This window comes from Mustela nigripes, chromosome 4, assembly GCF_022355385.1.
Source record: "Mustela nigripes isolate SB6536 chromosome 4, MUSNIG.SB6536, whole genome shotgun sequence".
Taxonomy (NCBI): Eukaryota; Metazoa; Chordata; class Mammalia; order Carnivora; family Mustelidae; genus Mustela; species Mustela nigripes.
In genome coordinates this window covers 97,144,643-97,156,799 of record NC_081560.1, presented here as the reverse complement: position 1 = coordinate 97,156,799, position 12,157 = coordinate 97,144,643, and the positions used below count along the sequence as shown (strand labels likewise).

Below are 12,157 nucleotides of genomic sequence, written 5' to 3'. Positions count from 1 at the left end.
CCACCAATTCTTGCTGAATGGGAACAAAGAGGCCATTGGTAAGAGTTTAAGTGGATGCAACCTTGCTGGGGACCTATTGGGCTGTGCGTATCACGTGTTTATTTCATTGTGTTTTATTGTGGTAAGAGCTCTTCACAAGTGATGTACGCTTATTATTAGTGTTTCGGTGCATAGTATGTTATGTTTCTGCACACACCAGGTGCACAGCACAACCCTAGAACTTCTTCACCTGGCTTGATGGCGAGTTCAGGCCCACTGAGTGGTAGGTTCCATCCCAGACCTGGCCTCTGGCACTCAACACCTTGAACTTCATTTCCATGAGTTTCCCTGCTTTAGATGCCTCCTGTAAGTGCAATTATGCACTTACCTGACTTGTTTCCATTTGCATAACGTCCTGTAAGCCCATCCCTGTTGCCACACCCTAAAGAAGCCCCTTCCTTTTTAAGGCTGAGTACTCTCCCCTTGTACGAATATCCCATAATTGCTTTACCTATCCCACTGTCAGTGGACACTTACGGTTTTTCCATGTCTTGGCTTGTGACTAGCTCTACCATGAACATGCAAGGGTGGGTATCTCTTCTAGATTCTAATTTCAGTTCACTTAAAAATCATATTGCTAGTGCACCAGGGAGCTTATGGAGTCGGATCATAATGAAATAAACAAAGTGGAAAAAGATAGCCAGGTGAGGCTGTTCACTGCGATGTAATTTGAAAGAGCAACGGCTCAAAGACAACAAAGCAAAAAATCAAGTGCCAAACCTAGAGGACAGACAAACGAAGGTGGTCCCCACAGGGTAGACCCTTCCCGTCTTCAGGACATCAGGGACATCTACATCCAGCAGTGAACAGTGCCCCATAGGTGACAAAAGCCTCTCTCATCAAGAGAGTGTGCTCTCATTCTTACCAATATTTACACAGCTAGATACACAGAAAGAAAGCCTGAGGAGATGCATGTCATGCTTTAATAGAAGTTATCTCTTATGGACAGAGTTAAGGAAGATGTCACTTAGCACTAGATACGCCCCTCTATTATTCGAAATGTTTTCAAGTGAAGATACATGACTTTCATTTGGATCAACATAAAAACAGTAAGGTATTTTCATTTCAAATGAGAGAGAGAGATGAGAGGTGGGGCCAGAGCTGTGTTGGACTTGTGGGCCCTGGTTGAAAAACATTATTTATAAACTCCTTCCACAGCATGCCACATTTATATATAATGTCTCCTTCAGTCTTTCTTATATTCAGCACACATTTATTAATTCCTAAAGTGCAGGAGCATGAGGCTAGGGATTGTGGAAATTGAGACCAATAAGACAGACCCTTTCCTGTTCAGAACTTGGAGATCATGGGGGAGCCAAGATGGTAGCAGCCAGCTGGACTAGGGAGAGGAGACCACAAGGACGGTGCTCCTGGCAAGGCACTGCTCATACATTGGAGCCAACTATTGCTGGAGAATAGAAGAGAGGCCATTAACACCCACCCAGGGAATTTTAGGGGGCTTCCTGAAGACTGAGGAAGATTTCAACAGTGTCAGAAGACTGACAGAAGCATTGGACAAGGAAGGGCATTCTGGGAAGGGCAGGAAGCAGAGACTGAGGACAGCACTGCCAAGCACAGTTCAGTGTGGCTGGAAGAAATGCACCTGCTGTTCCTTCCCTCACTGGTGTGTGCCTACCATGGAATGTGGCATCAAGTACCCAAGTGTTTGGATGGATGAGTGAATGGAAGGATGGATGAGTGGACGGTTGGATGGATGGATGGATGGATGGATGGATAGGTGGGTGCATGGAGGAATGAATGGGGGGGATGGGTGGGTGGATGGATAGATAGATGGAAGGAAGAAGGAATGAATGAACAGATAAATGGCTGGAAGGTACTCGCTGCGCTAATTTTATTTCCTAACATAGACCCTCAGATCTACTCATGTCTCTGTCCTTTAGCCAAACATTTAAAACCTAGAGGGATATGTCCATTTCCAAAAAAAAAAAAAAAAAAAAAATTAATGTGAATGTCCTATTCATATAGATAAAAACTATAAAGGAGGGGTGCCTGGGTGGCTCAGTGGGTTAAAGCCTCTGCCTTCAGCTCAGGTCATGATTCCAGGGTCCTGGGATCGAGCCCCGCATAGGGCTCTCTGCTCAGCAGAGAGCCTGCTTCCCTTCCTTTCTCTCTGCCTGCCTCTGTGCCTACTTGTGATCTCTGTCTGTCAAATAAATAAATAAAATACTTTTAAAAAAAAACTGTAAAGGATCGTGGGAAACACATGTGAGCATGTGTGCGTGCAGACACATACATGCATGTTCTCACACGTGTGTGCATGCACATATGGACACACAGGTACAGACACTTGTACACACCCATACACATGTGCACACACATACAGAGGCATGAACTGCTTTTTCTTGCATCCCCAACAAAGTGCCATGCCCTGAGCAAGGTGCAGGAGAGCAGGTGGCAGCAGGGGGCTCTGTGTCTTAAGGGGAGAAGCTGACCCATTCTCTTTAAAGCGTAATTTCCCCTCCCCTTAAACATTTTCTGACTTCCAGTCTGGCTTTACACGTAACCATCACAATGAGATGATGAGACCAAAGGAGCCACAGTGGATGGATGCTTCCTAAACAGACGAGGCCCTGAAGGACCCAGGTTCTGTGGTTGGGGAAAGCTTCCTGCCACCTTGCTCAGACAGGTGGCAGGTCAGAACAGGCCAGACCCACCCAGAAGGGCCACTACGTGTCCTGGTTCTAAGGGGATAATGACAGGCACAAGCTCCCTAGAGTGGGCAGACCTGGATTTCACATGTTCCTTGAAACATGTACAGAAGATGTGCTTCAGGTCTAAGAAATGTTTTTCTAAAGCAACTCCCCCCAGCACGAATTGCTTTCTCATCTACCCTGTAGGTAGCTAGGCTTCCATATGGGACAATGAGAACTCCATGGGTGCTACTTGTGTATGGAGTCCTAGGGACAGACATTTTCATTCCAAACTGCAGGAGTTATTTCTTCCAAGGAGAGCTTGGACTCAAAGGTTGAGTACCAACTTTGTCCACACATTAGCTGCATGGCCTTGGGCAAGTTATCTGCTGTAAGCAGCAAAGCTTCAATTTCTTTCTTAACCAAAGAGACATAGGAAAGTTAGCTCTTTGGAGGTAGTTGTATGGGAATAGAGTTGGCAGCCCAGTAAATATTGACTAAATCTTTGCTGCTAATGTAAATATTATTTCCTTGAAGTCTGTAAGTACATCTACTAGAAAACTTCTGTTTAAACATGTTAAACTAAGAAAAGCTCCAGGAAAAAAAAAAAAGTTTGCCCATTAGGTCTCATCTTGATTACTAGTCTCAGAATCACCATTAATTGATGAATTGATCTTAACCACAAAGGAAGAAATCCGGGTATCAGAGCCAAAGCTCTATGCCTTTCAACATTCTTATCAGTGACTGGGGGTGGGGGGGAGTAGAGGCAGGGTTTGAGAGCATAGGTGCTAGCGTAAGTGTCCCACCCCTTACCCAGAAGTGCCTCATGAAGGGCACAGCAAAACAGGGTTTCCTGAGAGCCCAGCACTAGGGCCCAAGACTGAAAAATGGACCAAAGCAACATACAGATACTACCAGAAAAGTGGAAAGATTCGCTCTCCGTTTATTTGAATGAGTGCTGATGAGTTCATTACAAGCTCAGGATGAGTTAAACACATGACAAGCATTCTTAAAATGCGGAAAGCAATTTAGAACTGGTGTGTCCCTCCAATCTTACATGTTCCTTACCTCAGAAGTTACAGTAAAGGGACTTATGGAAAACTAAAAAGACAAGAAGCAATGCACGAAAGGATAAAACTCGAAGGGTGTGCCAAGAAGTCTAATTTTTACTGGCCAAAACCGAACAATCTTAATGGAGTTAACTGAATTAATTCTGGCTCATGGATCCCATGGCTTACCAGACAGCATTTTAGAAATATATAGGGAACATATTTCCATTTCTTTGTGTCTTCCTCAATTTCTTTCATGAGTACTTTATACTTTTCTGAGGACAGATTCCTTGCCTCTTTGGTTAGGTTTATTCCTAGGTATCTTATAGTTTTGGGTGCAATTATAAATGGGATTGACTCCTTAATTTCTCTTTATTCTGTCTTATTGTTGGTGTAAAGAAATGCAACTGATTTCTGTGCATTGATTTTATATCCTGACACTTTACTGAATTCCTGTACAAGTTCTAGCTGATTTGGAGTAGAATCTTTGGTGTTTTCCACATAAAGTCTCATATCATCTACAAAGAGTCTGCACTTCTTCTTTGCCGATTTGGATGCCTTTAATTTCTTTTTGTTGTCTGATTGTTGAGGCTAGGAATTCTAGTACTATGTTGAATAGCAGTGGTGATAATGGACATCCCTATCATGTTCCTGACCTTAGCAGAAAAGCTCTCTGTTTTTCCCCATTGAGAATGATATTCACTGTGGGTTTTTCATAGATGGCTTTGATGATACTGAGGTATGTACCCTTTATCCCTAAAGCAATCTACATATTTAATGCAATCCCTATCAAAATCCCATCCATTTTTTTCAAAGAAATGGAACAAATAATCCTAAAATTTATATGGAACCAGAAAAGACCTCAAATAGCCAGAGGAATTTGAAAAAGAAAGCCAAAGTTGGTGGCATCACAATTCCAGTCTTCAAGCTGTCATCATCAAGACAGTATGGTACTGGCACAAAAACAGACACATAGATCAATGGAACAGAATAGAAAGCCCAGAAATAGACTCTAAACTCTATGGTCAACTAATTTCAACAAAGCTGGAAAGAATGTCCAATGGAAAAAACACAGTCTCTTCAAAAAATGGTGTTGGGAAAATTGGACAGCCACATGCAGAAAAATGAAACTGGACCATTTCCTTACACCACACACAAAAATAAACTCAAAATGAATGAAGGACCTCAGTGTGAGAAAGGAATCCCTCAAAATTCTTGAGGAGAACACAGGCAGCAACCTCTTCAACCTCAGCCATAGCAACTTCTTCCTAGGAACATTGCCAAAGGCAAGGGAAGCAAAGGCAAAAATGAACTATTGACAGTTCATCGAGATCAAAAGCTTTTGTGCAGCAAAGGAAACAGTTAACAAAACCAAAAGACAACTGACAGAATGGGAGAAGGTATTCTCAAATAACATATCAGATAAAGTGCTAGTATCCAAAATCTATAAAGAACTTATCAAACTCAACACCCAAAGAACAAATAATCCAATCAAGAAATGGGCAGAGGACATGAACAGACATTTCTGCAAAGAAGACAACCAGATGGCCAACAGACATGAAAAAGTGCTCCACATCACTCAGCATCAGGGAAACACATATCAAAACCACAATGAGATACCACCTCACACCAGTCAGAATGGCTAAAATTAATAAGTCAGGGAATGACAGATGCTGGCAAGGATGCGGAGAAAGGGGAACCCTCCTACACTGTTGGTGGGAATGCAAGCTGGTGCAGCCACTCTGGAAAACAGTATGGAGGTTCCTCAAAAAGTTGAAAATAGAGCTACCCTACAACCTAAAGATACAAATGTAGTGATCCGGAGGGGCATGTGCACCCCAATGTTTATAGCAGCAATGTCCACAATAGCCAAACTATAGAAAGAACCTAGATGTCCATCAACAGATGAATGGATAAAGAGGACATGATATATATACAATGGAATACTATGCAGCCATCAAGAGAAATGAAATCTTGCCATTTGCGATGATGTGGATGGAACTAGAGGGTATTATGCTTAGCGAAATAAGTCAATCAGAGAAAGACAATTATCATATGATCTCCCTGATACGAGGAAGTTGAGAGGCAGCATGGGAAGTTTGGGGGGTAGGAAAGAACTAAATGAAACAAGATAGGATCGGGAGGGAGACAAACCATAAGAGACTCTTTTTTTTTTTTTCAGCGTAACAGTATTCATCGTTTTTGCACCACACCCAGTGCTCCATGCAATACGTGCCCTCCCCAATACCCACCACCTGTTTCCTCCAACATCCCACCCCCCACCCCTTCAAAACCCTCGGGTTGTTTTTCAGGGTCCATAGTCTCTCATGGTTCACCTCTCCTTCCAATTTCCCTCAGCTCTCTTCTCCTCTCCATCTCCCCATGTCCTCCGTGTTACTTGTTATGCTACACAAATAAGTGAAACCATATGATAATTGACTCTCTCTGCTTGACTTATTTCACTCAGCATAATCTCTTCTAGTCCCAGCCAAAAGTTGAGTACAAAAGCTACAAAAGTTGAGTATTCATTCTTTCTGATAGAGGCATAATACTCCATAGTGTATATGGACCACATCTTCCTTATCCATTCGTCTGTCAAAGGGCATCTTGGCTCTTTCCACATTTGGGCGACCGTGGCCATTGCTGCTATAAACATTGGGGTACAGATGGCCCTTCTTTTCACGACATCTGTATCTTTGGGGTAAATACCCAGTAGTGCAATTGCAGGGTCATAGGGAAGCTCTATTTTTAATTTCTTGAGGAATCTCCACACTGTTCTCCAAAGTGGCTGCACCAACTTGCATTCCCCCCAACAGTGTAAGAGGGTTCCCCTTTCTCCACATCCTCTCCAACACATGTTGTTTCTTGTCTTGCTAATTTTGGCCATTCTAACTGGTGTAAGGTGGTATCTCAATGTCAAACCATAAGAGACTCTTAATCTCACAAAACAAACTTAGAGTTGATGGGGGAAGGGGAGTATGGAGAGGGTGGTTGGGTTATGAACACTAGGGAAGGTATGTGTTATGGTGAGTGCTGTGAAGTGTAAACCTGGCAATTCACAGACCTGTACCCCAGGGGCTAATAATACATTATATGTTAATTAAAAATTTAAAAATTAAAAAATATATATATAGGGAAATCGGCTGATAAAATGAGTAAGTCTCTCTGTCTCCTTTTGAAGCCCCACTAAAATGAATGCAAAGCATTAACCCACGACACCAAAGAGAAGGCAAGAAGGAGCAGTAAGGGGTCAGTAGACACCGGGAACTAAGCTGCATGGACTGTGCCAAATTCCCAGCAAATCAGAAGAGGCTGAGGGTTGACCTCTGGCTTGAGAGACCCAGCAGCAGGGAGCAGAGCCTGGTGAGGTGGGGACCGTGGGGTCCCTGTTCCTGTGCACACCCACGGGCAGAAGGAGCAGAGGACAGTGGATATGTATACATGAAAGAGTAAGACCCCCGACCCACTGGCTACATGCAGCTAGAGGTGTGCTAGACCCCACAAGAGAAAGATCTGAGAGGCTGCCTCTAGGACCTGAGTCACATGGAGAGTGCTGTGCACTGGGAGAAGAGAAAAGCAAATGCTGCCTACTGGACTGCCACTCTGCAACATCAGCTCCCTCCTCCTGGCAGGAGGCTGGAAAATCCCCCTGCATGCAAGAGAATCCTAGAGATAATGGCATCTGGGCATCCCCCCAGTGAGTTAACTGGATTTCTGCCCAGGCACCTGCAGGGAAACCCATTGGCATGTCAAAGAGACTCTGTCCCCAGAAATGCACAATTATAAGCAATCAGCCAAGGGTCACCAGAAACTGAAGAAAGGCCCTAATGTGACAGACAGAAGCTAAGACAGAGAGAGGAAGACGGGAAAGTGTAGGAAACAACAAAGCATAAAAACAAACAAAAAAGAACATCTTCAAAAAAATATAAAAATGGCCTCCGAGAGAAAAGAGAAGATACTATATCCAGAAAGGAAGATATGGTACTTTTTAAAAAGTACATAACAGGAAGGAGCTCTTGGAAATTAAAAATATAGTCATGGAGTTTTAAAAATTCAAAAAGTTGGACAGTGAGGGGAAGGAAATTTCCAAGAAAGAGGAATTTTTTTTAATTAGGCAATAATATTCAAGAAAATTTTTAAAAATTGATTTCAAGCCCTCATTGTTCAATAATCAGAACCCAGGGAGAGACAGAGAAAACAGGGAAAAAGAAATCTGAAAGGAATGATGCTAGAACATTCCGCAGATTTAAAGGATTTCTAGATTGCAGGCTTCCACAAATGCCCCAGACCATGGGTGGAGAGCACTTCAGCCCAGGGCATGCTGTCAGACATTTCAGGGTGCCAGGGGCAAGGGAGGGTCCTCAAAGCTGGTAGATGAGAAGCAGACCACATGGAGAAGACAGAGCCAGCGTCTATGACCAGCTGGTCAGCCTCACAGAATGGAAACAGTCTTCAGTTTTCAAGGTCTCCTAGATTCACCTTATGTACATCTTACCTCAAAAAGCTGACACACACTGAGCCCCACTTTAAGAAGGAAGTCAATTTTTCAGAAGGCCTGGGATCCAGGAAACAAGGAGAAAAACAGCTGAATCAAGGAAAAGCCATTTCCAGGAAACCCAGGGAAAAAGTTGGAAAACAAATCACTTACCAAGTTCAGAGAAATCAAAATGATCCAGAAGGAAAATGTCAACATAGACATGAGATGTCTCAGCTTCCTCCTGAAGAGTTCTGTTGTATGGGATTATATCTATCCCAATTGTGTATGTAAAATGAGATTGTGTTAATTTAACACAGTGCCATAATTTTTGGAAAGACTGAGGAATAACTGTGTGTGTGTGTGTGTGTGTGTGTGTGTGTGTGTCTCAGCTAAACCTCCTATTCTGGAATAGAAGGCCAGTTTCTAACACAGGGAAATCAGGAAATAGCAGAATAAGCTTATTATTTTTAAAAAACAGAGTAAACATCAAGAGACTGCCTTCAGCTGAGGCCATGATCCCAGGGGTCCTGGGATGGAGTCCCGCATCTGGCTGCTTGCTCAGCAGGGAGCCTGCTTCTCCCTCTGCCTGTTCCTCCCCCTGCTTGTGCTCATTCATGCTCTCAAATAAATAAAATCTTAAAAAAAAAAAAAAAATGGAAAAGGAAAGACCAGAAAAATGTATGCCAACTGTTAGTGGTTAGAATCCGAGTGTTAACAAAGTAACTTTTTTTCTTTCTCTTGCTTATATGAATTTTAACTATAAATTTATTTTGCAATTAGCATGTATTATTTAAAAGGAGACCCTCTACACATGCACATGCACACACAGGAAATGCCAGGCCCAAGGGATGAGAATGTCCTAATGTGGAGGGGAGGAGACTGCAGTATATGTAGCCTTTCAGAGCTGTAAATTCGTCACTGGCGCGAGTCTTCGGTGGGAGCTTGATGTCCTGTAGGCTGATGCCGTGAGCCACAGGCTGGCAGACTTCACTGTAATTCCGGCCCATGGGTGGCCCGTCTGTGGACAGGGACTAGTCCTGGCTGCTTGAGAACATGCAGGGGCAGGGGAGCAAGCAGGATTCTGGGCACAGGGAGCCCTGAGTGGGCCCCTTCTGCTCTCCCCCGGCGTGGACGCATGTCATGCTGGCCCTGGGCCATGTGTCCAGAAGGAACAGTTCTCTTTTGCATTTAATGAAGAGCAAAGGTCCCCTTTATTGTATTTATGCCTAGGGGAAGTTACTAAGTCCCTTGATTGGATTTCAGGCAATGTGGGGCAGAGCCCCCGCCTTGCTGGTGGCTCCGAGGGGTCTTAGGATGTCTGTGAGCCTCCTTGGGCCACCTCGGGGCCACTCCTTGGCCCCACGGCAAGCTGTCACACCAGGGCATCTGCTACCTGCCCTGGGACCCCAGAAGGAACCCAGCAATCTGCCAACGCTCCTTGGAGCACCAGGTCCCACAGGCCAGCTTCTCTGAGATGAGCACCCCACATGCACCCCACTCCCTGACAGAGCCGCCCTGACCTTGACTGTCGCCTCTCTCTGTGCTTCCCAGATGTCTCTAGGGTCCCAGGTTGATCTGCAGAGAAAGAAGAGGCGGGCACCAGCCCCTCCGACGCCACAGCCCCTGACACCGCAGCCCCCAACGCAGCAGCCCCCAACGCCGCCGAGCCCCCTGGTGCCCCCTCGCACACAGGACAGGGAGGAGAACAGGAAGAGCGCCACGGGTGAGTGCCCTGCGCTGCCGTCTGCACGCCTCTGAGCTTTGCCTTGCGTGGAATCCCCAGCACTGCTCTTAACTCTCGCAGTCACGCCCACCACAGCAGCATTAACTCAGAAGATACTTATGCCAAGGAAAGAAAGTCTGGAAAGAAGCACTTGAAAGTCCATTTAGTATCTTGCAGGCATATTTTCCGGGCATCGTGCAGGCACAGAGGTGGGGGGCAGGTGGAAGGGGTGGAGGATGGCAGAGGATGCTGGGAGGAGACGAGCGGTACCAGATGCGTGCGTGTGTGCCTGTGTGTGTCTCCCGGATGGAAGGATGAATGTCCTTAGGATGATGTCTGTGTGGGCTGTATCAAAAGCCCTCTAGTCCCCAGGAGGTTTCTAGATCAGCTGACAGTCATTCCCTAATTTCTTGACCACCCAGTTTGAAATTGACCTCCACTTTTCTATATGGAGAAGACATCCCGATATTTTGGGGAACAACAAACATAAAAGAAAGAGGATAGAACCATCCTGTCTGTGACCAGAGAGACCCATGAGATCATTAAATGCCACCTCCTTGTGTTCAGGTGGCGGAGAGAGAAGTAGCAGTGTCTCTAGATCCACGAGCTAGGAATGGTTCCTTTAGTTTTAAAACTAGTCAGTATCTGTTGTTCCGTTGATGTAGGAACAGAAGTGGCTCTTGGGGACCGGGGTTTCCCGTGATGACAGAAGCATCAGCTCATTATAGAGGCCGTGCCTGATGCCACTTACCCCATAGGGCACCCTCATGTTATGCCCTTGGGCCCCTGGCTGTGACCCCCAAAAGGAAGATTCCCAAGGATAAGTGCTTACATCATCAGTGTCTGAAACTCTAATACAAGCTGCTTGGCTGTGTGTCAGCCTTTTGTCCCCAAGTCAGCACTTCCCCGTTCATGTCTCAGCATTTCACCGCCAGGGGAGCGATCATCCTAAGGAACAATAGTGTATGTTTCACGTCCGTTCATCCTCTTTGCCAGAGGAGAACACTACCAGACGGACAGAACCCAGGATCAGCAGCTCCTCCAAATAAGCCAAGTCATCTCCTTTCCATGACAAGACCCTGGTTCTCCCTCCCCAGCTCTCGCCCGCTCCTGTGGAAGACAGCTGACAGCCTTCAGATGTACGGTTCCTGCTGCCAACTCTAAGACGTGTCCACTTTAGGTGGTAGTGTTCAGCCCTATGAGTCGTGCCAGCATCCAGGCCAGGCAGCCCATTCCAGACCAAGGGAGGGCCTTCCCGTCAGCTGGGAAGGAGTGGATGCCACCTCGTGTCCCCATGCTTGGAGGGCCTGGCCGAGGTGCAGGTGTTCAGGGGAGGGAGTGGGTATTTGGAAACCGAAATCCACACGGACAAGTCCTAAGTCGCTAAGTAGCCCGTTACAGGGAGGAGGGATGGACAGTGGTGATTCACTACTCGTCTCTCGTGTCCATCAACTTTGGTTTGTGAAGATTGAGAAGGAAGCCAGGAGCTCCCCTCCAGCTGACAGTGACCTTGAATACTTGGTGATGTCAGGAGGATGGTAGAAGTCTTGGTAACAATTTAAGGGAGACTTCTATCCCCATCAGCAACTCCCATGAAATAACAGTATGCTAGCAATACCGCTGGGGAATTTTTCACCAAAGTCTAGGCTTCACATTAACAGACACACATGTAACAAGTTTTCCTGTCCACACACCCCACACAAATGAACATCTTTTCATTCAGATACCTAGATACAAGAGGGCAAAAATGTTGGAACTTTCACTGAAATAGTATTGATTGTGTTCCTGGGCAAACAAAAACTAAGCCTTCTGGTAGAGAGAAGCTTTTCCCGTACTACACTCTTCTTCCCACATGCCTCGCCCTTGAGTGTATCTTCCGCAGACCAGCTGGTCATGCTTGTCCTGAGAGCTTGTGGCTTCTTTGCACTTGAGGTGACAAATGATGTCTAACCATGGGGACATCACTATTCTCCCACATCTAGAGAACTGTAATCAAGAGAAGGAGGAAGTGGATAAAGAAATTGTATTTCTTAATATTTTTTTATTAATAATCCAATGGCGGGCATGAAGCACAGAATAAAGTGTTTTTAAAAGAAATCCTAAGAAGTGTGACTTATGGTTCAAGTGATTTACATGCCTTCCTTCTATTAAGTCATTGGCCTTCAAAAATCTTCTTAACAGAAGAAAGTCATTTTTATAAAAGGGCAAGTGGATTCCC

At 45.2% G+C, this 12,157-nt stretch overlaps 1 protein-coding gene across 4 annotated transcripts in view; it reads left to right on the top strand.

Moving 5' to 3' along the window:
• COBL (cordon-bleu WH2 repeat protein) overlaps nucleotides 1-12,157 on the top strand; it is a 261,336-nt gene that overhangs the window by 186,663 nt on the left and 62,516 nt on the right. For all 4 annotated transcript variants that reach the window (XM_059397204.1, XM_059397202.1, XM_059397203.1 and 1 more), the window contains one exon: nucleotides 9,768-9,939. In XM_059397204.1, the coding sequence (XP_059253187.1) occupies nucleotides 9,768-9,939 (172 nt within the window). The remainder of the gene's footprint in view (nucleotides 1-9,767; nucleotides 9,940-12,157) is intronic.